General features: G+C 39.2%; 1 protein-coding gene across 3 annotated transcripts in view; it reads right to left on the bottom strand.

Annotated features, from left to right (window-relative positions):
• LOC117880680 (putative neutral ceramidase C) overlaps positions 1-25,437 on the bottom strand; it is a 56,957-nt gene that overhangs the window by 20,089 nt on the left and 11,431 nt on the right. Inside the window, exons 2-9 of one of the 3 annotated variants that reach the window (XM_034777063.1) lie at positions 13,181-13,292; positions 11,917-12,064; positions 10,322-10,395; positions 7,908-8,057; positions 6,678-6,854; positions 6,051-6,178; positions 4,742-4,819; positions 2,022-2,142 (exon numbers count right to left, since the gene is read on the bottom strand). In XM_034777063.1, coding sequence (XP_034632954.1) covers positions 2,022-2,142; positions 4,742-4,819; positions 6,051-6,178; positions 6,678-6,854; positions 7,908-8,057; positions 10,322-10,395; positions 11,917-12,055 — 867 coding nt within the window. In that variant the 5' untranslated portion in view covers positions 12,056-12,064; positions 13,181-13,292. Of the gene's footprint in view, positions 1-2,021; positions 2,143-4,741; positions 4,820-6,050; positions 6,179-6,677; positions 6,855-7,907; positions 8,058-10,321; positions 10,396-11,901; positions 12,065-13,180; positions 13,293-25,437 lie in introns of all 3 variants that reach the window. The other 2 variants (XM_034777061.1, XM_034777062.1) reach the window with 2 other exon arrangements.

Here is a 25,437-nt window from a genome sequence, read left to right on the forward strand (position 1 = left end):
GGTAGTGATAGGACATTGGTGAAGTTTTCAAAAGTGACTAGAAGCTCTGGATGACTGAATTTTTGGGTGCCCAACTTGACTTAAGTTAAAGGGACCTGATGCTGAGCACCTAGCCCCGTAACTCAGTACCTCAAGTTGGGTATTCAAAATCTTCAGTGCCTAAAAACCATTACTTTTGAAAATGTAGACCCTACGTTTTTTGCAGTAAGGATTTTTTAAATATTTCAAATAGAAACTTAAGGTCATTACCTTGAATTTATATATCTCTTTCGCCTGAGCATCTCCAAGCACATTACATTAATCTTTCACACCTCTCAGCAATTTAGAGGTAATTAAATATTGATATTCCCATTTTACAGATGGGGAAACTGAGGCATAAGTGATTAAGTGACTTAGCCCAACGTCATGTAGTGAATCTGTGGCTGGGCAAGGAATAAAGACACCCTGCCCATTGATCTTATTTTATCTCTTTTCATTACATAAAAAAAATTACATCCTCTTTCAATTCAGTAACTTTCCTTTCCCCCCGTTTCAAATTCTTATTTATAGATATTAAATTCTAGCAATCCTTGCTGTCATTTTTGCTTGACTTTCCCATTCTACCTCTTGTTTTTCACTATGATTTCTACTGACAGATTTAGCTGATGATTAGCTTAGAACATTCTCTGTTCTGATGATTTGTGTGAGCCACTGAGCACAGAAACTGACAGAAGAAGTTAGCATTAAAGGTAGCAAACTGAATGGGTGATCAAAGACAAATTACACACTTATACAATGTAACACTAATTCATCACATGCAGAATTCACCTCTTACTTAGGGATGTTAAGATGAATTAACTAAAGTTGTGATGTTAACATGCATAAGTTAAAGTGCATTAAAACTTCGTGTGGACATTTTCATTCAAGGTCACTTTACTTTAGAATGAGAGCATCTACACAGTTTTTAAATGTGCTTTAACTTCACAGCTTTAGTTGATTCATCTTAACTTTTCTGATAAGCCCTTATAGATGGCATATCTCACCATTCATAACATGTCAATTTAGTATATGTCTATACTGCAATCAGAGGTATGGCTGCAGCAAATGTAGACATATCCAAGATTGCTTTGGTCTAGTTCATTTGAGTAAGAATAGCATTTAACCTTGGCAGCAAGATTGGGGTCTTGGGTTTAATAAACATTTTTATAAAATCTAACATCAAAAGAAATGCTTTCATGTAGGTATGAGCTAACTTTTTTTGTCCAATTTCCAACTCATTCAAACCAATTGTGAGAGGGGAAAATGTAATAGAATGGAAAAATTCTAAGGGAAAGGAAGTGAACTCATATTCTATGCTGGATATAAATAGGGCACCACTTCTGTCAGGTTTGCTTTTAAAGATTGTTCACCTACTAAAAAAATCTTTTAAAATAGTTTCAAAGGGCTCTGAACACTTGTACTTCATGAGGTTCACCCATTTCTATTTTAAATATAAGTTTACATTTCAATTAAAACCTTGTCTTTTCAAAGAAATAATATGGTCCTACAGTGTTTGAATTCCAAATACTGCAGAATTCCAAGAACCTATGAAAACCAGAAAGTGGAACTACATAGAAACGGATGATAAAGTGAAATTGACCAAAACCCCAATCCTACAAACACTTACCTGTGTGCTCAACTTTATGCATGTGAGTAGTTCCTATTGAACCAAATGTCATTAAAAATTGGTTATTTTTTTAATCTAAATCAAATTTTGGATCTTAACAGATCAGCAATGTCCCTTGAAATCTAAATAAATGTTGTCAATTGCTATTTTGGGAAGAAATAGTCAGCAGTTGCCTTGTAATTTCTCTTTTCTATAATTGGAAAAAGTAGATGGTAAAATGTATGATACGTCTTTACTGTGCATCTGCAGTATTTGTCCTGCAGTCTACGCTCACTGTTTGAATGAGATTGCATCTATCCACAACAGACACTTTATTGGCCCTTTTTTATTTATGTTTTATCCCCCAATCCTCAGGATAGCCATAACATAGTCCAACCTCTCCAGGAAGCAGTCCTTTGTTCTTCTCTTGTTCAAACAGGTAAGATGCATAGCCCACGTTGTCACTATTTATGAGATGGTTTGTGTTGTTCATACTGACAGGATGAATTGCAAACCAGCTAATAAACAATCAGAAAACAAATATTACAGGAAATGCATTCATTACTATTAGTTATAGCTGATCTACTGATATCTTTCCTCTGGGGGAAAAGAGCCAATGTTAGTCATTTGGAACTAGATCAGCAAATGTGGAGTTGCTGCCCCCTCTTCCCTCCTCCATCTCTCAATCTCCACCTGAATACAGACATCTGATCAAAATCTACCTTTAGCTACAGCCAGCTGACATGCTCAAAAGCTTGGAAAAGTCCATTCTTTCCCTACTACCAAAGAGTACTCCAAATTCATGAGACCTTGGGGACCACTGCAGCTGGCCCAGCTTGAGGTTTCTGTGAGTTGCTTCTCAGGAATAGATCAGTGCCTGGCGGCTTGAGGATCAGGGCATAGTGTGGCCCCAGTCCCCAAGCTGCAGGCTACTGAGGATATAACCCAATATCATTTCTTACTAGGTTTGATAAACTAGTAACTAAATTAACCTGTGCTCATATAACCCACACACCTTCTGGGTGTGGGGCTCTGTCCTCTCTAGTGGCACCGAGACCACTTGGAAATTAATGAGTCTGCTACAGCCTTAGCTCAGAGCCATGTGGCTTTTAGCTCATGCAGTAGAGGCTCATGTACTAAGCTTCCGAGGTCCCAGGTTTGTGGGCTACACTCACACGCAGTAATACGACTATCCTAAAACATACCAACAAGGAGGCAAAATTAAGTTTGTTGCTTCATCCTGAACTTTTGTCTTTCCTGACTTTTGTGAAATTAGAAGTACATCATTAATTTAGTTTTGGGTTTTTGTTTTCGAGGGTTTTTTTGCATTTGATTCCTTCTCTTTTTATGGGAAAAAATAGAGGTATAAAAAAAATAAAGGCTCTCTGTTCTATAACAGATGTCAGCACACCAAAGAATAGAATGACAGGCTAAAGGTCTCATTCAAAGACCATTGCAGTCCATGGTAGTCTTTCCATTGACCCCAGTGGACTTTGGATCAGACCCTAAGTGCACAGCTAATGTGTATATTGCACTATTTTGATTGTACATGAAACAACTTCCATTGTTTTCCCATGGAAACTTAAAGTACATCAGCTCCATGTGCCATTCATTGACACAGCTTGCCATCCTCTTTCCCCAGAGCAACTCAGCTTCCCCTTGCTTAAAAGCTAATAGGCCCCTAGTGCCTACTTGTGTATTTCACTACCTGTGGTCATATGCTGACTGCATCTTTGAAGGTCTGACTGCACATGCTTACTTCTGAATGTTCATATATTCATAATTTTTTTAGCTTCAATTCCTCCCTGCAAACTTACAAGCACACACTGGTCATCAGTAAGCTCTGTTTACATGCCAACTCAGAGTTATTCCCACAGCAAAAAAGGTGGTCACAGTGGGAAAGTGCACTTTGTCCCCATTTGTCACTTAAAAGTGGCTGAAGCAATTTTGCTCACACAACGAAAGAAAAAGCAGGGACCAAGCATGGAAAAGTTCAACTCAAAAGGTGAAAGGTTTGAAAAGTTATGAGAATTATAAAACAGGAGTTTGTAATGCAAATTGTTTTTCAGCTTTAGGCTCAGCAATTGCCACCAGTCTCACGTAGCAAAGAGGTATCCATTATAAATTAGCAATGTTTATTAATACATCTGCGTCGTGATGGTTGATGCAAGGAGGTGTTTCATGTCACCTTGTGACATGTGATATGAATGCATACAAAATCTTGCAAAATAACAAGGCTTCTTCCATGTTACAAACTGCCTAAGTAACACACCTTTCCCCTTCACCTATAGAGTGTACAACTGTGTGCAGCAGGGTGAAAAAAGATGTACAAAAATCTCCCTGCACAATAAAGCTTCAGGTCCCTTGTGACAGAGCTGGACCCCACTCAGCTGTTCATGCCCTGAGCTAAATGGGCAAGTTCAAAAGTTGGGTAAGCATTGCAAGTTTTGTTATTTGTTTGCCTGGCCTTGACTTTTGAACTTTGTACAGCCAAACACTCAGCTTCAAATCTCTTAATAGAAAGTGAGTTACTAACATGTACCATCTTACATGATATCTCAGCGTATGAAGTCAGGGCCCTAGTGAGACAATGGCATATTTTACATGATATATGGGGCATTTTATAGAACTAGACACTAGAAGAAAGATCCTCACCCCCTGCTCCGGCCCCTTTACATTGGGTAAAAGGGCCAGAGTAGCATAAAGTGACCCTAAAAGCCCTGTATCCAGCTAGGGGAGGAGTCCCTTGGTGCAGTTGCTATGAGGGAAGACAGCTGTAGAGGTGCTTTCCAAGGACTCCCTCACAAGCCCTGGTGTAGGGAATGCGCCAGAGGCAGGGCCACAGCACACTGCACTGTGGAGATCCTGGGCAGTGCTGCAGCCCATAAGGCAGCCTGGGTAACTTAAACAGGCCGCAGGTAGGGTACAAAGGTGGCTTAAAGCTACCTTAGCCCCCACTGCCCTTGGCCTATGAGAGGGATTTGAATGAATGACCTCAAGGAGAAAGGCTAACATGGACATTTTTGTTGACTACAAAGAACGCAATCAATAGACAGGACATGTTTGGGAGCTTATATTTTAGTGTTTGGGAGTGAATTTTACTTTCGGATTCAGTACCTGAGAAGGCCTAGCTCCTGTCCATTTACATCGACCATCTTCAGCACCACCATTTCTTTGTCTGTATTTGATGAATACCTGGACAACAAAACAGAGAAATCATTTCAGTGCCACAGCCAACATCACAATCTGTAAATGACTCTGTTATATGCCAAACAAGAAAATGAATTGAGGTCATCAGTTTCCAACTGCTATATTTACAAGGAGTTATTGTAAAAAGCTGCCGAATTCAGTGACAAAAGTCACATTCTGTATTATATGCTGCTTGCCTGAAGAAAACTGAACTCTCATTTTGCTGTGATATAAAACTATTTACTTTCTACAAAGACTGTAGATATTGCTTTCCATTTTTGTCATCGTCTAACCAAAATTAGAATTTATAGCAGTGACATGTTTTCTAAATGAAAAACAGAGGCCAGATTCTCAGTCACTGCTTTTCTGCGCTCAGGGCAGGAATGGACTGGGGAATGACAAAAATGACTTGTAGGTCCCTTTGGGCATCCCATATTCAGTGGCAATTGTGGGGGAGAGGGTAGCCCCCAGTGCAACCTTAGAATAGCCCTGAGCCTCTGTAACTTATGCTCTGCCTTCTGAGGCTTCCTATGGACCATGGGTAGTAGATAAAAGGTGTAGTGTTATGTGACCCAATGTCCTAGAAACACCATGGGCTATGAGTGGTGCTGGTTTAGAATCCCTTCCCCAGTCAGGAAGGCCCTCCCCTGGGGGTATTCTCAGGAGATATTTTACCCCATTTAAGGCCTTTTTACACTGACAGAGGGCATAAAGGAGGCTTGTGTGACTGAAAATCAGGCCCAGTAAGTCTGTTTAGTTTCTCAGCTGCCAGTAATTATGCCAAAATGTTTCTTTTAAACATAGTAGTGTTTCCAATCAGAAGAGGGTGTATCTGACCACAATGCTAACCTTGGAATTCTTTATTTAATTTCAAAAATCCAGCACAAGACAAGATAAAGTAGAAGATTCCCTGCACAGAAAGATACCAGAGATACCAGCTCACGTACTTAGGAGCATGGTAAGAAACTGAAGCATGAGCCACCTGGGTGGGTTGTCTACCATCAGCATAAAGTTGCAGTTTTCTGCACTTTATTGTTGCTAAAAACTCCCACACCCCATCATTCCCTGGTAGGGGGAAAGTTGGGATCTAGATTTCCCAGGTCAGGGCAATTTCCACATTTGATTTGCCTTTGATAACATACAGAACTGTAGTTCTTCAACACTGTGTTCCCAGAACATTTTTTGCCAACAGTTCATGCTTGTTTTTAAGAGCTATAGCTTCCCCATTCTTCTTCACCTGTTTCTTTCAGACTCTGGATTCTGAAGATAAGAGTAAGGACTTCTGTTGATTTGGCTATTTTCTACCAAACCTTTATTGATAAAAAGTCTTCCTTTTTTCATATTCTGGTGTGCTATATCAATGCTCTGAAAAGCAGAAAGGCAAGGAAAATCAGTGCAGTAACAGTGAAGAGGTGCCACATGGAAAGCAAGTTTGAGTCTTCTGTGTCTAAGAACCTTACTAGAAGTCCAGACACGGAAAGATGAATCATTACACCTACGATAGATGATCTGTGGCTATTGCTTGTTGCACCTTTCTTTTTTTTTCTTTTTTTACATTTGATGGAGTGTTATCCTTTAGAAATTAAAACAGCTAATATCAGTCAAACTTAATTAACATTTTAAGTAATATTAAATCATCTCTTTATAAAGAAATAGTGCAGCATTTTGTTTGCTAACCTGACCAAGTTGGTCACGATAAATCTAAAATATTTCAACAAATAAGATGATGATGTCATGAAACACTAAAACTAATCTCCCCCTGACATTTCTTGGCTACTCCTATACTAATAAATAAAAATACAACACAAAGGTTATCCTTGCTATACATACATTTTAGGGAGAAAATTTAACTGAAAACACCTACCTTTATAATCCCATTTACAAGTGCATTAAGGGATGGTTTGATAAGACCCTTGCTAGTTAGCAAAAAGATAGTATATTGGAAATAGCCTGCAGGTCCTGAATGGGTGTGAGTACCACTCAGTATAACATTGTCTTGTCTGTATAGCTCCCCATATTTACTCTTCAATTGCTTGATTACCTAAAAGGAAGGAGGCAGTAATTACAGAGTGTTTTTCTGTCATGCCTGAAAGGTCAGTCCTTGCATCAAGGCAGTAATAGATATGTATAATCCTGGGTTTCTTTCTTTTTGTATTTTTGTGGTAATAGCATAGTCCTCCTTTCCCACATCCATCCTCCTAACCCCTTCCCCACACATTAATGACTGAGTAATTGGAAGTGTATCTGACCACTCAGTAAAGAACCCGTGAAGTAGTTAAATTCAGTAAAAGGCTGCTATGGTTTATTTATAGCCAGTCTTATTTATTATTACAAGACATATGAAAATTACCTAGAGGATTCCCATTTCTTCCCACCATTCACCCTTTCTTGACACTCTCACTAGTTTGATCTTCTAAGAATGTAAATCAGAAACACTTAATTGATGATATTCACCCCACACTAGCTCACCGGCTATCAAGAAGGCACTACAGGCAAGAAAACGATATGTGCCACTGCACTTTGGCCACCAAGTATGCACTACAGACAAGAATGAGCATCATACGTTATCCCTAGGACCAGTTCTGGGTGCCTGGGACATAAGTGAGATTAAAATACTTGATTTTAACTTCTGGCTGAAACTAGACTCATCATAATTAAATTACCTGAGGTAGCATAATGTGCACTGAAACATCATCTAGAAGCCATCTATTCTGTTCTTTAAACGGAAAACAATTAGATACATTTTTGATTTACAATTTTTTATTCTAAATACATTTTCAGAATTTCAGTACACCTGTTACACCACTAAATAGAACTGGAAATCAAATATTACAGGGGACTGTCAGACATGATCTGTTGCTAAGTTTTCTACTAATACAAACATAATAAAAGCCCTCTTTTGTCCATCAAAGGATTGTCAGCTGTCTGGGACAAGGAGTGCCTCTTTCTACATGTTTATACATCATCTAAAACAATGAGGCTGCAAGCCTGATTGGGGTAAATGGGACAATACTTATTTTTATTATTGTTAATAATAATAATAATTTTAAAAGCTAACACAAAAAGTAAAGAGCAATTGATTTTATTCACATACCTCCAGCCTAAGTCTTTGCGACACCATGCCTATGTCAGCACTAACAAACACCACTCTTTTGGAATCATCAGGCTCTGCCACAATGAAAGCTCGACTATATAGACGAGAGAGAATTCCACCAGCCAGCTGGTCTGGATTGGCATAGCCCATCTGCGGCAGAACACAGCATTAGGCCAACCCCATTCTGACCAATTTATTGATACATATTTCCACTTGCATATAGTTCTCCAAGCAAAATCATCACAGGACCCAAATTACAGCTAACCATTAAAAACAGAATGATATAGGTTATATATTAAGTATGTCTGTCAAGCGATTAAAAAAATTAATTGTGATCAATCGTGCTGATAAACAATAATAGAATGCCATTTATTTAAATATTTTGGATGTTTTATACATTTTCAAATATATTGATTTCAATTACAACAGAATACAAAGTGTACAGTGCTCACTTTATATTTATTTTTATTACAAATATTTGCTCTGTAAGAAACAAAAAATATAGTATATTTCAATTCACCTAACACGAGTACTGTAGTGCAATCTCTTTATCATGAAAGTTGAACTTACAAATGTAGAATTATGTACCAAAAAAACCTGCACTCAAAAATAAAACAATGTAAAATTTTATAGCCTACAAGTCCAATCAGGCCTACTTCTTGTTCAGCCAATCGCTCAAACAAGTTTGTTTACATTTCCAGACGATAATGATGCCTGCTTCTTGTTTACAATGTCACCTGAAAGTGAGAACAGGCGTTTTGCATGGCACTGTTGTAGCCGGTGTCAGATGCACTAAAGATTCATATGTCCCTTGATGCTTTAACCACCATTCCAGAGGACATGCGTCCATGCTTATGACAGGTTCTGCTTGATAACAATCCAAAGCAGTGCGGCTGTCACATGTTTATTTCCATCATGTAAGTCAAAGCACCAGCAGAAGGTTGGTTTTCTTTTTTGGTGGTTTGGGTTCTGTAGTTTCCGCATCACAGTGTTGCTCTTTTAAGACTTCTGAAAGCATGCTCCACAACTCATCCCTCTCAGATTTTGGAAAGCACTTCAGATTCTTAAATCTTTGCTTGAGTTCTGTAGCTATCTTTAGAAATTTCACATTGGTATCTTCTTTGCATTTTGTCAAATTTGCAGTGAAAGTGTTCTTAAAATGAACAACATGTGCTGGGTCATCCAAGACTGCTATAACATGAAATATATTGCAGAATGCTGGTAAAACAGAGCAGGACACATACAATTCTCCCCAAGGTGTTCAGTCACAAATTTAATTAACACATTATTTTTTTTAACAAGCATCATCAGCATGGAAGCATGTCCTCTGGAACGATGGCTGGAGTATGAAGAGGCATATGAATCTTTAGCACACCTGGCACAAAAATATCTTGCGACACCAGCTACAACAGGCACTGTTCTCACTTTCAGGTGACATTGTAATTAAGAAGTGGGCAGCATTATCTCCCATAAATGTAAACAAACTTGTTTCTCTTTGCGATTGGCTGAACAAGAAGTAGGACTGAGTGGACTTGTAGGCTCTAAAGTTTTACATTGTTTTGTTTTTGAGTGCAGTTATGTAACAAAAACTAGATTTGTAATTTGTACTTTCATGATAAAGAGATTGCACTACAGTACTTGTATGAGGTGAACTGAAAAATACTATATCATCATTTTTACAGTGCACATTTTTGTAATAAAAAATAATATAAAGTGAGCATTGTACACTTTGTATTCTGTGTTGTAATTGAAATCTATATATTTGAAAATGTAGAAAAAAATCCAAACATATTTAATAAATTTCAATTGGTATTCTGTTATTTAACAGTGCGAATAATCGCGATTCATTTTTTGAGTTAATCACATAAGTTAACAGCGATTAATCGACAGATCTAATATTAAGTATCCTATAACTAGTGCATAGAATCAAGACCAACTTGAAGTTGTTTGACTTTTTTTGGGGTGGGGAGAGAGGGGTAAGTTAGAATGGCATAGAGTAAGAAATTTGTCAATGCACATACATACCCCATAGGTATTACATTTACACAGTGTATATGTTCACCAGTTTTCATAATATAATTATGTATGTTTTAAAATAAAAGAAATATTTCCCATCTGATTTTTCCCTTTTCTGTCTAGCAAACGTTGATTAATATTAATACGTGGTGATTCACTATTTAAATATCTGGGGAGCAAAAAAAAAATCAACTAAAGCAAATTTTCTGAGAAAAGTTTGTTGAAACATTCATTCTTTGCAGGGGTGAGCATGCCCCATGTAATGTAAAGTTCTATTTGTTCATTAAAGAAAGAAAACATCCTGTATAGCAGTGCTAGACATGCCATTGGTTTTTGGTACATGAAAGAATACTAAGATAACATGTTTCTAAGATACTTTATTAAGCTCCTATACATACCAAAGGGACTTCTGCAACTGGACCAGTGCAGTCAGCTCGACCAACACCAATCAGGTAGTTTTTAGAACCAGCAGCTGAAAGGATTTGAGTTAAGATGAGTGAAAACACTAATGCAATGAACATATCAGAAATAAACAGACATTTTTCTCACAAAACTGAGCAAGAGGAACTAGATTATCAGGTAAAATTTCTGTTATTTATAACTGCTGTGTATGGTGAGCAATTTATATTATGGTTGCCAAATGGCTGTGGGATTTACCATCTTTGAACCTGATATCAAAACTAGCTACCTGTAGCGTATATGGGATTTCAGATCCCTGCATTCAGAGCAGGCAACCCATGGTCCTACTTATAGGCTGAAGAAAATTCACAATCGTATACCAACCTTTGAAACAAGTCCTATATATCCATCAATATTCTGTTCATGTCAGCATAGTTCACTGTTACATGCACATAGAGCTTCTGCCAGCTTTTGCTGAAAAATATGTTCCATGCCTATGTATACAAGTCCAACTCATTAACCCTAATGGGATAGTTTCTTTTTCAGTGATGCTTCTTCAATATGCTAACCTTACAGCTTTCTCCTTGACATCTTCTATGATGCAGTTCTGCGTTGTCAAGTCAAAACTCTTTTGAATATCAAAACTGAAAATGTGGGGAAAGTGAAAACTAAATTAGGCTGGGGCCAGGGATGAGATGTTTGGGGTACAGGAAGGAGCTCTGGGTTTGGGGGGGCTCAGGGCTGGGGCATGGGTTTACCTCAAGCAGTTCCCAGTCAATGGTGCAATGGGGCTGCTAAGGCAGGCTTCCTGCCAGTCCTGGCACCACAGACCGCACTGCGCCTTGGAAGCGGCCAGCAGCAGGTCCAGCTCCTAGGCAGAGGCACACAAGCAGCTCTGCGCGGCTCTCGCCCACAAGCACCAACCCCCCACAACTTCCCGGCCAATGGGAGTGCGGAGCCAGTGCTCAGGGCCCACCCCTGCCTAAGAGCTGGACCTGCTGCTGGCCGCTTCTGGGGCACAACACGGTGTCAGAAAAAGGTAGGGACTAGCCTGCCTTAGCCGGGCAGCACCGCCAACAGGATTTTTAACGGCCAGGTTGGCGATGCTGACCAGAGCCACCGCTACCCAATGCCTTACATTCTGCGACCCTGTACTGGGTCACGACCTGCAGTTTGAAAAGGACTGGTCTAGTGAGGAGGGCACTGGACAGAAAGTCAGGAGAGAAGGATTTTTTTGAGTCTTGTCTCTGTTGTGTAACTCGGAGCAAGTCACTTCACTTCTCTGTTTCCTCTTCCATGTTAGTCTATCATGTCTGTTTACACTGTAAAATCCTGAGGGCAGGGAATCTCGCTCACTTTGTGTTTGTATAGTACACTGCACAATGGGACCAAATCCTAGCTGATGCCTCTAACTAAACATCAACATAATAGAAATAAGTGTAATAAATTCAAATTCACACACTTCCAGTTAGCTTGTAACAAATTCATTTTCAGCCTTTGTTCATGAAGCTTCACCAAGGCCCAGTAAACTCTCTAGATCAAAACAGTTGCATGGAATTTGATAATTGTATCAAAATACCTTTAAGTAACTTGCCATTATTGTCTGCAGTCCTGGTTTTTTTAGGGACAAAGAGAAGAACTAGAAGAATCAAAGCAATTATTGTCATCAGCATGAACAGGACAATGAGTACCACTTCCAGGCACGAGAAACGGGATTTGCACTTTTCACCCATTGCAAAAAACTACAAAAAAAAAAAAAAGAAGAAGAAGAAGAAGAAGAAGAAGAGCTGTAAGAAATTCAAATAGAAGTCAGCACATTGATTCCAGTTCAGTGTGTCCAAAGCCAGTTTAGGCCATGTCACAGCTAACTTCAGATCATACCAAACTCCTTCCCTTTAGGGACCTCCTCGCATCCTATCTAGGGCATATTTGGATAGGGAGAACAGCAGATGCAGGAGGATCTCTTTTACCACATCCTGGGTTTCCCACAATACGGACTCGACTTTTAAATAAGCCCTAAATGACTGGAAGCCCTTCAGTGGATGAAACATCCTCCATTCACAGAGTATCTGAGGTTAATATAGCAGCTTATACCCTGACAGCATTTCCTACAGTGTACATGTCAGAGCACCTCTAAACAAGTACAGAATTAATTGTACAAATGACTTTTTTTAAACTTACAAACACAAACTACTCGGGTTTCATGATTACAAATGTTATTACATTTTACGCTAAATATAGAGGTTGTTCTCTACAAAATGACAGGTTTCAGGGTAACAGCCGTGTTAGTCTGTATCCTCAAAAAGAACAGGAGTACTTGTGGCACCTTAGAGACTAACAAATTTATTAGAGCATAAGAAATCTATAACCTCAGTTTATGCCATTTTTCTAATCTGCAGAGATGATATATACACACTAGAAACAACTGATTGAAAGGAGATAAACTCTTTAGGAAAGGTGCCACGTGGTTTTAAAAGATGTCAATTATAAATAACATATCAGAAAAGCCTGTGCGTCAAACCAATTTGCTAATTAAATAGTTTTTTGTTTCATCCTCCATTTGTAAGATAAAACAGTCATATTTCATCCCTATGATTCACAAAGGGTTTTTCTGGTTTTGCTTTTTTGCTTTTACAACCTGGTTTACAAAATAAAACTTAAAATTTGGCATCCAATTCCATGGTATTACAAACCCAGCAAACTATATTGCATCAGTACTTCACAGCCTAATTGTATTAAATGGGGGGAGGGGCGGTTAATCACACATTTTTCAAGAAGCAAAGTACCAAAACAAAAACAACACCAACAAAAGTATTTGCTTTATAGTAACTACTAAACCTCAAAACAGAAAATCTTACCTTACAGTATATAATTTATTCAAGATTTCAGAATTCTGGAAACTCAATAATCCCTTGGTAAAATGTACAGCTTTTGAATCCCCCTTCTCTTTGTTCATGAACTTCTAGAGGTCTGAAGAAAAGTCAAGTTATTCTTATAGCAACATGAAAGCTTTCTAGATTTATTGCAATTATTATTACCCCTATGACTCAGTGACAGTACGAGATAAGAAGCTCATACATCAAAATTTTAGGAGCTATAAAATATATTTTTTTATCATGAGGCAAGTTTAAGCAATGTCTATCAAAAACATCATCTTAGGAAAGCTCAATTTATAAATTACTCTGAATTGAGCATGATATGATGACCAAGCACAACCTCAATACGTCCATGGTTTGTCAAAACATTGGTCTTTTAATCTTTGCATTATTATTGGGCCAAGGCTGCCAAGTTCAGAAGTTCAGTTCTAAGAGTGAATATCTCTGTACAATATAAACAGCAATATCAAGGGCTCATTCTTCCCTGACACTACAAAAGCTTATTTTGAAATAACACATATCTTATCACATTAACAGCTGTTATTAACAATGAACTAATAGATTCTAAAAGTACTATACACCCTACCTTGCAATCCAACCTTAGTACTTTATTAAATGGCAACAAACTTCATTGCCACAGAGTTAAGTTTGCTGGCTAATAGCTTGTGCGCTTCCAGAACATCAAGATCAGCAAAACTCAAACACTAGAAAATTAGACTGGATTAACTGTGTCAGTCAGGGAATGAAAAATCCAGCAGCCCTGAGCACTATAGTTAAAATGACCTAAATCCCCATGTAGATAGCGCTTTTGTCGACCTAGCTACTGCCTTTTGGGGAGCTGGATCATAGAATCATAGAATATCAGGGTTGGAAGGGACCTCAGGAGGTCATCTAGTCCAACCCCCTGCTCAAAGCAGGACCAAATCCCAACTAAATCATCCCAGCCAGGGCTTTGTCAAGCCTGACCTTAAAAACCTCTAAGGAAGGAGATTCCACCACCTCCCTAGGTAACTCATTCCAGTGCTTCATCACCCTCCTAGTAAAAAAGTTTTTCCTAATATCCAACCTAAACCTTCCCCACTGCAACTTGAGACCATTACTCCTTGTTCTGTCATCTGCTACCACTGTGAACAGCCTAGCTCCATCCTCTTTGGAACCTCCTTTCAGGTAGTTGAAAGCAGCTATCAAATCCCCCCTCATTCTTCTCTTCTGCAGACTAAACAATCCCAGTTCTCTCAGCCTCTCCTCATTAGTTATGTGTTCAAGCCCCCTAATCATTTTTGTTGCCCTCCGCTGGACTCTTTCCAATTTTTCCACATCCTTCTTGTAGTGTGGGGCCCAAAACTGGACACAGTACTCCAGATGAGGCCTCACCAATGTCAAATAGAGGGGAATGATCATGTCCCTTGATCTGCTGGCAATGCCCCTCTTATACAGCCCAAAATGTCATTAGCCTTCTTGTCAACAAGGGCACACTGTCGACTCATATCCAGCTTCTCGTCCACTGTAACCCCTAGGTCCATTTCTGCAGAACTGCTGCCTAGCCACTCGGTCCCTAGTCTGTAGCAGTGCATGGGATTCTTCCGGCCTAAGTAGCAGGACTCCGCACTTGTCCTTGTTGAACCTCATCAGATCTCTTTTCGGCCCAATCCTCTAATTTGTCTAGGTCCCTCGTATCCTATCCCTACCCTCCAGCGTATCTGCCACTCCTCACAGTTTAGTGTCATCTACAAACTTTCTGAGAGTGCAATCCACGCCATCCTTCAGATCATTAATGAAGATATTGAATAAAACCGGCCCCAGGACTGACCCCTGGGGCACTCCGCTTGATACCGGCTGCCAACTAGACATGGAGCCATTGATCACTGCCTGTTGAGCCTGATGATCTAGCCAGCTTTCTATCCACCTTATAGTCCATTCATCCAGCCCATACTTCTTTAACTTGCCGGCAAGAATACTGTGGGAGACCATATCAAAAGCTTTGCTAAAGACAAGGAATAACACATCCACTGCTTTCCCCTCATCCACAGACTGAGTTATCTCCTCATAGAAGGCAATTAGGTTAGTCGGGCATGACTTGCCCTTGGTGAATCCTTGCTGACTGATCCTGTTCCATCAGCATAGGTAGTGTCTACACTGAAGCAACATAGCAGTGCAGCTGTGCCATTGTAGCATTTTAAACATAGATGAGCCCATAGAGTTAAGACCAGAGCAGAGCTGGTGCTCCATAATATTTTATGTAATTAGAAGGAGAATGGAAGGAATTGGCGCTCCACATCCATCACCAGCATAGCAGGCTCAGAGAGATATAAAGTGGCCCAGTCAATGAATTGTTTCCAGCTGAAATAGAATAACTGCTGCAGATTAATACAGCCTGAAACACTAGCTAGGAGATTTGTGAACAGCTTTGTTCAGGTCAGTGGGTGTTCCCTTCCCACCACCCTCCCCAACCGCCATGATGGAGAATTTCTGATACACGTCAAATGCCCATTCTTAGCTCTTCACCCCAGTGTCAACAGTGTGTTCTTGGTGCGTGCTTTGAGCATGCCAGTTCTAAGCTCCTATCCCCACCCAGAGGTGCAGGGCTCCCCAGATCCTGGCTCACATGGTGAGACGGAGACAGGCTCAGACCCCCTGCCCCACAGAAAAGCAAGCCCCTGAGAACCTGGCTTATGTGAAGGGGACAGGCAGAGGGTTCACCCCTATGGGTGCACTGGGTACCCTCAGATTATTGCAGGCATATTGGAGGGGAACATGGACTAATGTGCCCTTGCCCCTATTCTCCCACAGTCCCTATCACTCATCCCCATGTTTCCTTTCCCAGTGTCCCACCTGACTAACCTCCTCCCTTCTCACTCCCCCAGTCCTCATCCCCTCCCCATCATCTGATCCCCCAACCCGTCTCCCACATTCCCATCCACTCTTTCACCCTAATTACCCTTGTCTCCCAGTGAGCATTTGCTTGTGTAGTTTATCATCTGTTCAGAAAATAGTTTCAGTACCTCCTGAATATTCTGCTGCATTCAGATTACAGTTCCTCAAAATTAAAAAAAAAAAAAAAAAAAAAAAAACTTTTATAAAGGCAGATGGGACCAACATGACTGCCTCTTTCACTGGAGATTTCTACCCTGGGTTGGATTAGAACTCAGAATTCTAAGCTAGTGCTCAGATCTGATGGCCATAACATACCCTCAGACCTACCCAGCTCCTGCAATGTTGAGGTAGCTTTCCAGAAAGTTAGCTTATGTGCACAGTGTATCCATTAGGCATCTAAGTAGGCCTATGAGCCTGTGTGCACCTAGCTGGACAAACAAAATCTTGCTCAACTAACATTTTAATTTGATTATCCCCAAAGGGCTAGTGAGGGCTATACTCTGTTGGGTTTCTTCTTTGTATGGCGTATGTAGAGCAACAACTATAATTTTACATTCAGATGGGTAACCAGATAATTGGGGTAACCACTGAGTACTGGAGATCCTGGTGCAATGATCTGAGCCTGGTCAGATCAGTACCTGTGAGCAAAATATGTTGTCAGAATTTGTCAACTTTAAGAAAAGCTTTTTGCTTTTTTTTTTTTTGTTTGTTTGTTTTTTTGAATTCTGAGGACTGTATCTTGGGAACTGTTTAGTCAAGTGGACCCAAATTTGGGTCACTAATAGTACCCCACACCTGCAGGAAGCACACCAAATTTCAAGGCAATCTGATTAACCAAATGAATTTTAGATTACTTAGAACAGTTGAGCTTTAAATAGAAATCTGGTCTTAAATATATCAGAGCTGTCACTCTGATTTATTGAAGCAACAGTCTCGTCCAGGCAACTGCTATAGTCGATGCATTAACCACTGCTGAGTATTAATGTGGTTTGTCCCAACAGGATAATTGTAGAGAGCTGCAGCCATTTCCCTCCCCAAATATGCACTTACTTCATATCTGCAAAGAAATGCGAACATTAAAAGGTGAACTGCCGAGATTTTATGGAAACAATTTAAAAAACAGTGTAAGATTTCTAATCATTAACAGAACATGAGTTTAAAACTTGCAAATGGATTTATATTTAAAGCAAAATTGCTGAAAATAACTTTTCTTTGTATTTACCAAATCTAGACTTCAATATTTCATAATGCATGAGTTCACCATCTCCTAAAACCAGACTTCTCCGTTGCTTTAGCCAAACACTTTTCTGGTTTTCATTTACACATTGGTGGTTGCTTGGAGCAATTCCATTTTACCAAATCTTGCTATATGTGTAGGTTCCAACCTGTGTCTGAAACCAGTTTGTTGCCCAAGTTTGTAACAAAACAAAACAAAACAAAACAAAGTAGTACACAGTAGGAATCTTGCCCTTCACTTCTTGAAACACCCAAAACTCCCATTGAATACCCTGAATTCACACTGAAATCAAGGAATGCAGGTGTAAATCTCAATTTTCTTAAATGCTCAGTTTGCCCACAGTCTGAAAACCAGGAGATTCTGACAACTGCCACTTGAAATTGATACATACTTTTGTCTAATAGGATTCAAATAGTTAATATCCCAGTTGCCCCTAGGAATGATTAATCAAATTCAACATGCTAAGGTCAGATAAATAACTGTTTGGCTCTGCAATTTTCAGAATAATCTTTTTCAAGATGTAACGTTTTTATCTCTTTCCAATGATACAGATAAAGAATTTATTGCATCTGCCATCAGCAAAAATTGGCCTGTTTTGACATACAAGGTTACAACCGTACAAAACAAATATATTTATAGCTATCACTGTATCAGTGACATTACATAAAGTTAATGTGTGCTAATAGCAACTTTCAAAGAAGTATACTTCTCCCTTCTTTCTCTAAACCTCAGTAAGTACTGCTCTTTGATAGCTACTGTATGCTTTATGTAATTAAAATAACCAAATCTTAGGAAATCTCATATTTTTGACTAAGATCTAAAACCTACATTTAGTGCAAAACTGTTAATCTGAAAATTTATTTTTACATAAGCAAGTATATACATATACAGTATAATTCCAGTTATTCAAATTCCCTTTCTCCAAAAAGCCTAATTATCTGAATCCACAGTGTTTCTCACACACACACACACACACACACACACACGTACATTAATCGCCTACTAATAATGTGTAAAATAGCAGTTAGAGCTAATCAGTAAAAAGAACAGGAGTACTTGTGGCACCTTAGAGACTAACAAATTTATTTGAGCATAAGCTTCCCTGGGCTACAGCCCACTTCATCAGATGCATGAAATGGAACATACAGTGAGAAGATAAATATACATACAGAGAACATGAAAAGGTGGAAGTTGCCATACCAACTCTAAGAGGCTAATTAATTAAGATGATCTATTATCAATAGGAGGGAAAAAAACCTTTTGTAGTGATAATCAAGATAGCCCATTTCAGGCAGTTGACAAAAAGGTGCGAGGATACTTAACTTGGGAAAATAGATTCAATTTGTGTAATGACCCAGCCACTCCCAGTCTCTATTCAAGCCAAAGTTAATGATATCTAGTTTTCATATTAATTCAAGTTCAGCAGTTTCTCGTTGGAGTCTGTTTTTGAAGCTTTTCTGATGCAAAATTGCCACCTTTATGTCTGTTACTGAGTAACCAAAGAGGTTGAAGTGTTCTCCTACTGGTTTTTGAATGTTATGATTCCTGATGTCAGATTTGAGTCCATTTATTCTTTTGCGTAGAGACTGTCTGGTTTGGCCAATGTACATAGCAGAGGGGCATTGCTGGCACAATCACTAATCAGGGGCTCTGTATGAGCAGTTACCTGCAATAACTGAGGCCCATTCTGTGCTAGGAATTTACATCCGTATAGTTATGTTTCTCAAGGGTGTGAAAACTACACACACACACACACACCTGAGAGGATACTGACCTAACCCCTGCTGTAGACAGCACTAGATCGACGGGAGAATTCTGCCATGGGCAGTGGTGTTTGGATAGAAAAGACAGTGGCCTCTTCTGACTAGTGCTGTGACCCAGGCTTCAAAAAGAACAAGGAGAGCCTGACTATATTAGCCTGTGGTAACACCACAAGAGAACATAAGCTACCTCTCCTACTCATTGGGAAGTCTGCCAACCCCTGGTGTTTTAAGGACATCAACCTTGCCTCCCTTCCCATGATTTACAGGGCCCAAAGGAGTGCACGGATGAACACTGAGCTCTTCTGTGACTTGTTCTTGATAACTTCATCCCTGCTGCATGCTCCTTTCTTCGTTCAAAAGGACTATGCACCAACAGAGCTTAAGAACTGCTGATGGTCCATATAATGTGAATTTTTGCTGGCTAACATCCCAACAAAAATTCAACCAATGGACTAAGAGGTGATGGGAACACTAAAGAACGTACAGAGGCAAATTGCTCCACTATGTCCTTAATGATGAAAGCAACAAGCTAACTGTGACTTACATTATTAAGTGAATGTCCATTAAGGATGCCATCCATATGGTGGCCAAGTCATGGAAGGATATCCGCACATCACCAGAAAAAATGCTGGGCTAACTATACACTGCTGAAGCTTCCCAAAAATGCCTCTGAATCTGATACCCCCAGTCAAGGGCAAGCAGCAGTCAGCAACCTCTATTCCTTTGCTAAACAATTTTCTTTTAATGCCCAAGAGGTGGAAAACTGGGTCCAGACTGAGGGAGCTGATCAGAGATACAGTGACTTGTCTGACAGTGACATTCTGCAATCTATCTTAGAGCAGGAGCAGACCAAAGTTTGTGAAATCAGTAATGAACAAACTCAAGTGGAGCCAGACGATGTGAGAATCCCAAGTGACGGTGAGGCCACTAACTACCTGGAGAAAGTTATCACCCAGCTAAGAAATTGCATGAATACAGAAACTTACAGACTCTACTGTTGCATCAGCTATTTCAGAATGCTGTACAAAAAAAGAAATCCTCACAAACGGCACGCAGATTTTTACAAAAAGATAAATTGAGAATGAAACTATGTCCACTGTGATTTTAATGCAAAGTTGACGGTTCAATATATTCAAAGTTTTTTATTTTTTAATAAGGTAGAAAGTATTAAGCATTACTTCTTTCATTCCCCAAATTTCTATTTCAGTGAAACTGCAGCTCAAAATAGCGCTTCCATTTATCCAAACGTCCAGTTATCTGAAATATTCAGATGTTCCCCAGGACATTTGGATAAACAGGAGCATACTGCACACATGCGAACCCTCACCCCTTCCACTCCCCCTCCCCACACGTTCATATGTAGAATGCAACAAGCTTCTAAAAACTATATATCATAATCAGGAGTATTAATCCTTCTTTCAACTGCTTTCCAAATGATAACAAATCACAGCATAGGAGTTCACTGTGCAAAGTCTATTCATTTTGGAAGATACAGTTTTACACTAGGAGAGAAACAACAGAGAATTACAGCTTTCCTAGGTTTTAGTAAGTAGGAAGCACTGAAATATCACTTTGTTTGCAGACCGCCATAGACTTTCTCAATCGGTTATTTCATCCCAAATAAGATAAAGAAGTCAATAATTTGATTGACATTTTCTAAATGTCTAACTAAAGTGGACATTGTATCCTTCATAGGTATTAAGTGGTAACAACAAAGATGATGTTAAAGAAATTATGTTAACTAACCAATTTCAACTATACACAAAAACTTAGAGCAGCTTTTGGGCAGGGAAGACTAATAATATTCCACAGCTGAAAGCTATAGAAAAAAATTCTAGTACTGCAAGAAACTATACTGTATCATCGTATGTCATCAGATGGCACTGGTACAGTCTTACAAATTCTGCTTAATTGACTGTGTAGGCAGTTAGATCTTGGAGAAATGAGTGCCATTGGTTGTGAAACAGTTGTTTTACAGAAACTAAACAGATCACAGTATCATCTCACTTTCCTGAGTCTCTCAGAGTGGAATCATTATTAGGTGCCTAAGTAATACATGACATACCAGAGAAAGTGTCTGAAAATTTATATGCTTCTTCACTCTTCAAAGTAGTTTCAAATACATTATACATCAGTTTGTATTTATGCTGGGACTATATTAAATCTCTTATTAGGACTTCCTTTCTTCTATGGCAGCATCATTAATTAGCCACATTAATATAATAGTAACACAAAATTAGAGTGTTTTATTGGTGGGGGAGGGATAGCTCAGTGGTTTGAGCATTGGCCTGCTAAACCCAGGGTTGTGACTTCAATCCTTGAGGGGGCCACTTAGGGATCTGGGGCAAAATCAGTACTTGGTCCTGCTAGTGAAGGCAGGCGGCTGGACTCAGTGACCTTTCAGGGTCCCTTCCAGTTCTATGAGAGAGGTATATTTTTATTTACTGTGCAAGACCGTATCAAAAGCTTTGCTAAAGTCAAGATATATCACGTCCACCGCTTTCCCCATATCCGCAGAGCCAGTTAACTCAACATAGAAGGCAGTCAGGTTGGTCAGGCATGACTTGCCCTTAGTTCAAAGGATTTAGTCAATGCCCTCTTGATCAGGGCCGACCGGGGGATGGGGGGGGGAACCAATACAAATTACCGGGGCCGGCTTCCCCCCACTCTCATCGGCCCTGTTTAGCCAGTCCACCCTTGCTGGGGGGCCCGAAAAAATTTTTTCACTGGGGCCCGAACCCGCTCTCGATTACAGATAACAAACCTCTGAAGCTCTTTGATTCTAGCATTCCACTAAAGAAATCAACAAAGATGAGAGAAAAAGTAAATATATATATATATATACTTTATAAATACATACTTCCTTGAGCAGTAAGACTGTACTTCTAAATTATCAGGAATGTGACAATCAAATGATCTGCATATATTAGCAATCTGAAAGATTTAAAGTTCATATTCAGGTGTAAGAAAATATAAGATGAGTGGAAGGAATCTTTACATCCCTCACTCTTAACTTTTCATCATGGCAGGACCATGAACATCTGGTCAAATTAAATGTCCTTTGGATCTTGTTTGCAAACATGAACAATCATTGCATTGTTCTCCCAGGAGAAAACAGGACACTATCCAGGCAGTTGTTACAAACCAGAACCCGCTGTATCAACTGCTTCAAAATTCCTTGATCATCACTGCAAGCGTAGGAACAACAGAAATCACTTTTGACTACTAGTAATATTTTGAACTTAAGTCTCATAATGTGAGGTATTACACCCATTGCATAAACTGACACAAAGAGGGAAAGTAATTTTCCCTTGCTCACCCAGCACATCTGTGGCTGAGTTGGGCAATGACCCTGATTGCCAGTGCTATTCACTAATCACTAGAAAACACCATTTACTATGCTTCTGCTCTTCAAAGAAAACAGGTTATGTTTGAGTCTGGGTAACCAATAAGGTAAGTTAACTGGTAACCAAGGAAAAAAACATTGACAACGCTATAGACAAACTGTCTTCTCAGGAAGATGATGAATGGGGAGAGTTACATTTCCATCCCCTCGTTGAACATTTAATGAATTAACCCAATCAGATACAATGCTGTCTGTATGTTTAAAAAACAACAATTCACAAAGTTAAGCAGTTAATCGTTAGACTACACTGCCCCTTTTTTCAATATGCAAATGTTTGCTTCCAGACTTGAGAACCAAGACATGCTGTTTTCCTGAATCTTAGTCTCTCTTAACTTGGGTGTTATGCAGCATTTCAGGTAACTTAGCTAGTTTGGCAACTAGGTTCTGTCCTAATAAATTCATACAATACCTGTATTTTCTCTATACATCTCATGAAGGTGAGCCCTTCTGTCTTGATTGTCCTCCTAAGTCAGCATGCAGGTTTGGTTATAGGGGATAAAAACTGTATACAGCATAGTTTAGTTTTTAAAAAAACAACAACAAAGATGTGTAGCAACAAAACCCTCTCTTATGTTTATTGTAACTTTCATCCAAGCCTCACCTTGTCCATCCCTTGCTATCCTTTACCATACGTACGTAGATTGTAAATTTCTTGGACATAGATCTATTTAAATGATCTGTACAGCACCAAGCACATTATGACGCTACAGAAAGAATACATAACAAATCCTGATAGTCATTGCATTCAAGAAAAGGTCAACATGGCAACATATATATATCATAATATATATTGTCATAATAAAAGAGCTTGCAGTGGGCCATACACTAACTCTTTTTCTGGGCTCCATAAATCATAGATGACTAGCCTAGAAATCCATCTGGAGTGAAATATGCCAAGAACCCATTTATCTACATTCTAGGTGTAAGACATATGAAAAAAAATATATATATATTTTAGCCAGTCCAAAAAAGGACCAGATGAAAAATATTATGCTTTTTCACCTATTTTGTTCCTTCGCCTTTTCCCCCCCACCTTTTTCAGATATGGGATAAAGTTTCTTTTTCCCCCTCTTCCTAATCCTGCAGTTATTAGTGAAAAATCATTTCACAAACTGAAATTAAGAGGAGCAATTCATTGAACATTTCATCAATAGCCATATTGGTCTTTGTGTGTCTAACTGCAAACTTTTTTAAGTGAAACAGTAGCAGCATATTGAAACTTATTTAAAAAAAGCACTTCAACTGTTTCTCTCTGATATGTAAAGTGAAGCACTGCAACTCATCTCCATTTTAAACTAATACAAAACTAAAGGGAGCATGTGCTAGTAAATGTCCATAATTGTGCAGACCTTGTTCAGGTTGCATTTTTGCATTTTTACTGGCACAAGTGCATAAAAGACATTCATTTTATTCAATAACAGCTTGGCATCTACAAATCTTTCCTATGAGTAATTAAATTGCAATGAACCACTAAAAGGAGTCTCTGACACAGCTTACATTGTATGGTAGGCAGGGCCGCCGAGAGCGGGTTCGGGCCCCAGTGAAAAATTTTTTTTGGGCCCTCCAGCAAGGGCGGACTAGCTAAACAGGGCTGATGAGGGGGCAGGGGAGAAAGCCGGAGAAACTGGGCCCTCTTCTGGACCGCCGGGCCCCGGTAATTTGTGCCGGCTTCCCCCCCCCTCGTCGGCCCTGATGGCAGGTAAATCGCTGCTACGTATCTTGACACAGCAGAAGAAAGTAAAGCAGGGTATACACTACATCATGTCTCCTGATGATACATTCAGCTTGTAAAACAACTGCACAACATTGATTAGATATTACATTATTGAATTTACCTGTCAAATTGATCAGTGGCTTTCCTTTAATGTATCATTTTTTCTTTGTTCCAATGAAATGTAGAAGGAGAAAGAAAAAGATTCCTAGCTTTAACAGAGGAAAATTTATATTGAATTCATTCTTGTTTCACCAACTGTGTCAAAGATCTTAAAGATCAACATTGTCCAAGCAATATAATGAAGCCAATCTAACAGTGTTTTTTATCTTTCTGCTACACCATTTCATTTGCCTTTAGGCATTTGATTATTGACACATTATTGATTGATTTTAATCAATGTGGCACTAATGAGACGAACTAGGCTACAAGTAGGGTGACCAGACAGCAAAAAATCGGGACGGGGGTGGGGGGTAATAGGAGCCTATATAAGAAAAAGACCCAAAAATCGTGACTGTCCCTATAAAATCGGGACATCTGGTCACCCTAGCTAGAAGCCCTTAAGAGTGAATTCCTCGGTTAATTCACAGTATTTGAGCACTTATCTATGACAGCTAGTAAGAATATCAATTATGCAGGTATTTCTCCCTCTAGGAACTGGACTGAAATCACTGCATTTCACACTGGCCAAAGAACAATCATTGGAGGGTAATGGCTTTTGATCATTAATGATCTGAGCTGGATTCTAACTAAAAAAATATTTAATTTTATTGGTTTTTGGGTGTGGGAAAAGGAGAAGTGGGGATGCTTTTCTTCATGCTATGTAGAATAACAATTTTCTTTTGTAAAGTAGTTGCCGTTCTGATATTTTATTACTGTCCAGACACAAGTTAGAACAATAATGTGAAAGTAAAATTCTCAACATGTTTTGCCAAATAAATCAATAACCCCCAACTTCCCTCTGATCTCAGCCAAAATCATTTCAGGGTGAGTAGTGTGTGGAGTAAATGTAAATGAACATTGTTCACATTTTAGCTTGTCTTTTAATAACTTGTATGGCCTCAAGATGACAGGGCCTCATCAAACTCCTATGCACCACTTACACCCTCAACTGGTGTACATGTGCAACACTCAATGCATATGTGCACTGAGCGCATGATTTCATGTGCATGCATGGGCCTTGTTCTATAATTAATTGCCAAAGGTGTTATGTTTTTTGCCATGTTTATTTCAATACCCGAAGACTTC

The sequence above is a fragment of the Trachemys scripta genome, chromosome 7 (assembly GCF_013100865.1).
Source record: "Trachemys scripta elegans isolate TJP31775 chromosome 7, CAS_Tse_1.0, whole genome shotgun sequence".
NCBI classification, from domain to species: Eukaryota; Metazoa; Chordata; order Testudines; family Emydidae; genus Trachemys; species Trachemys scripta.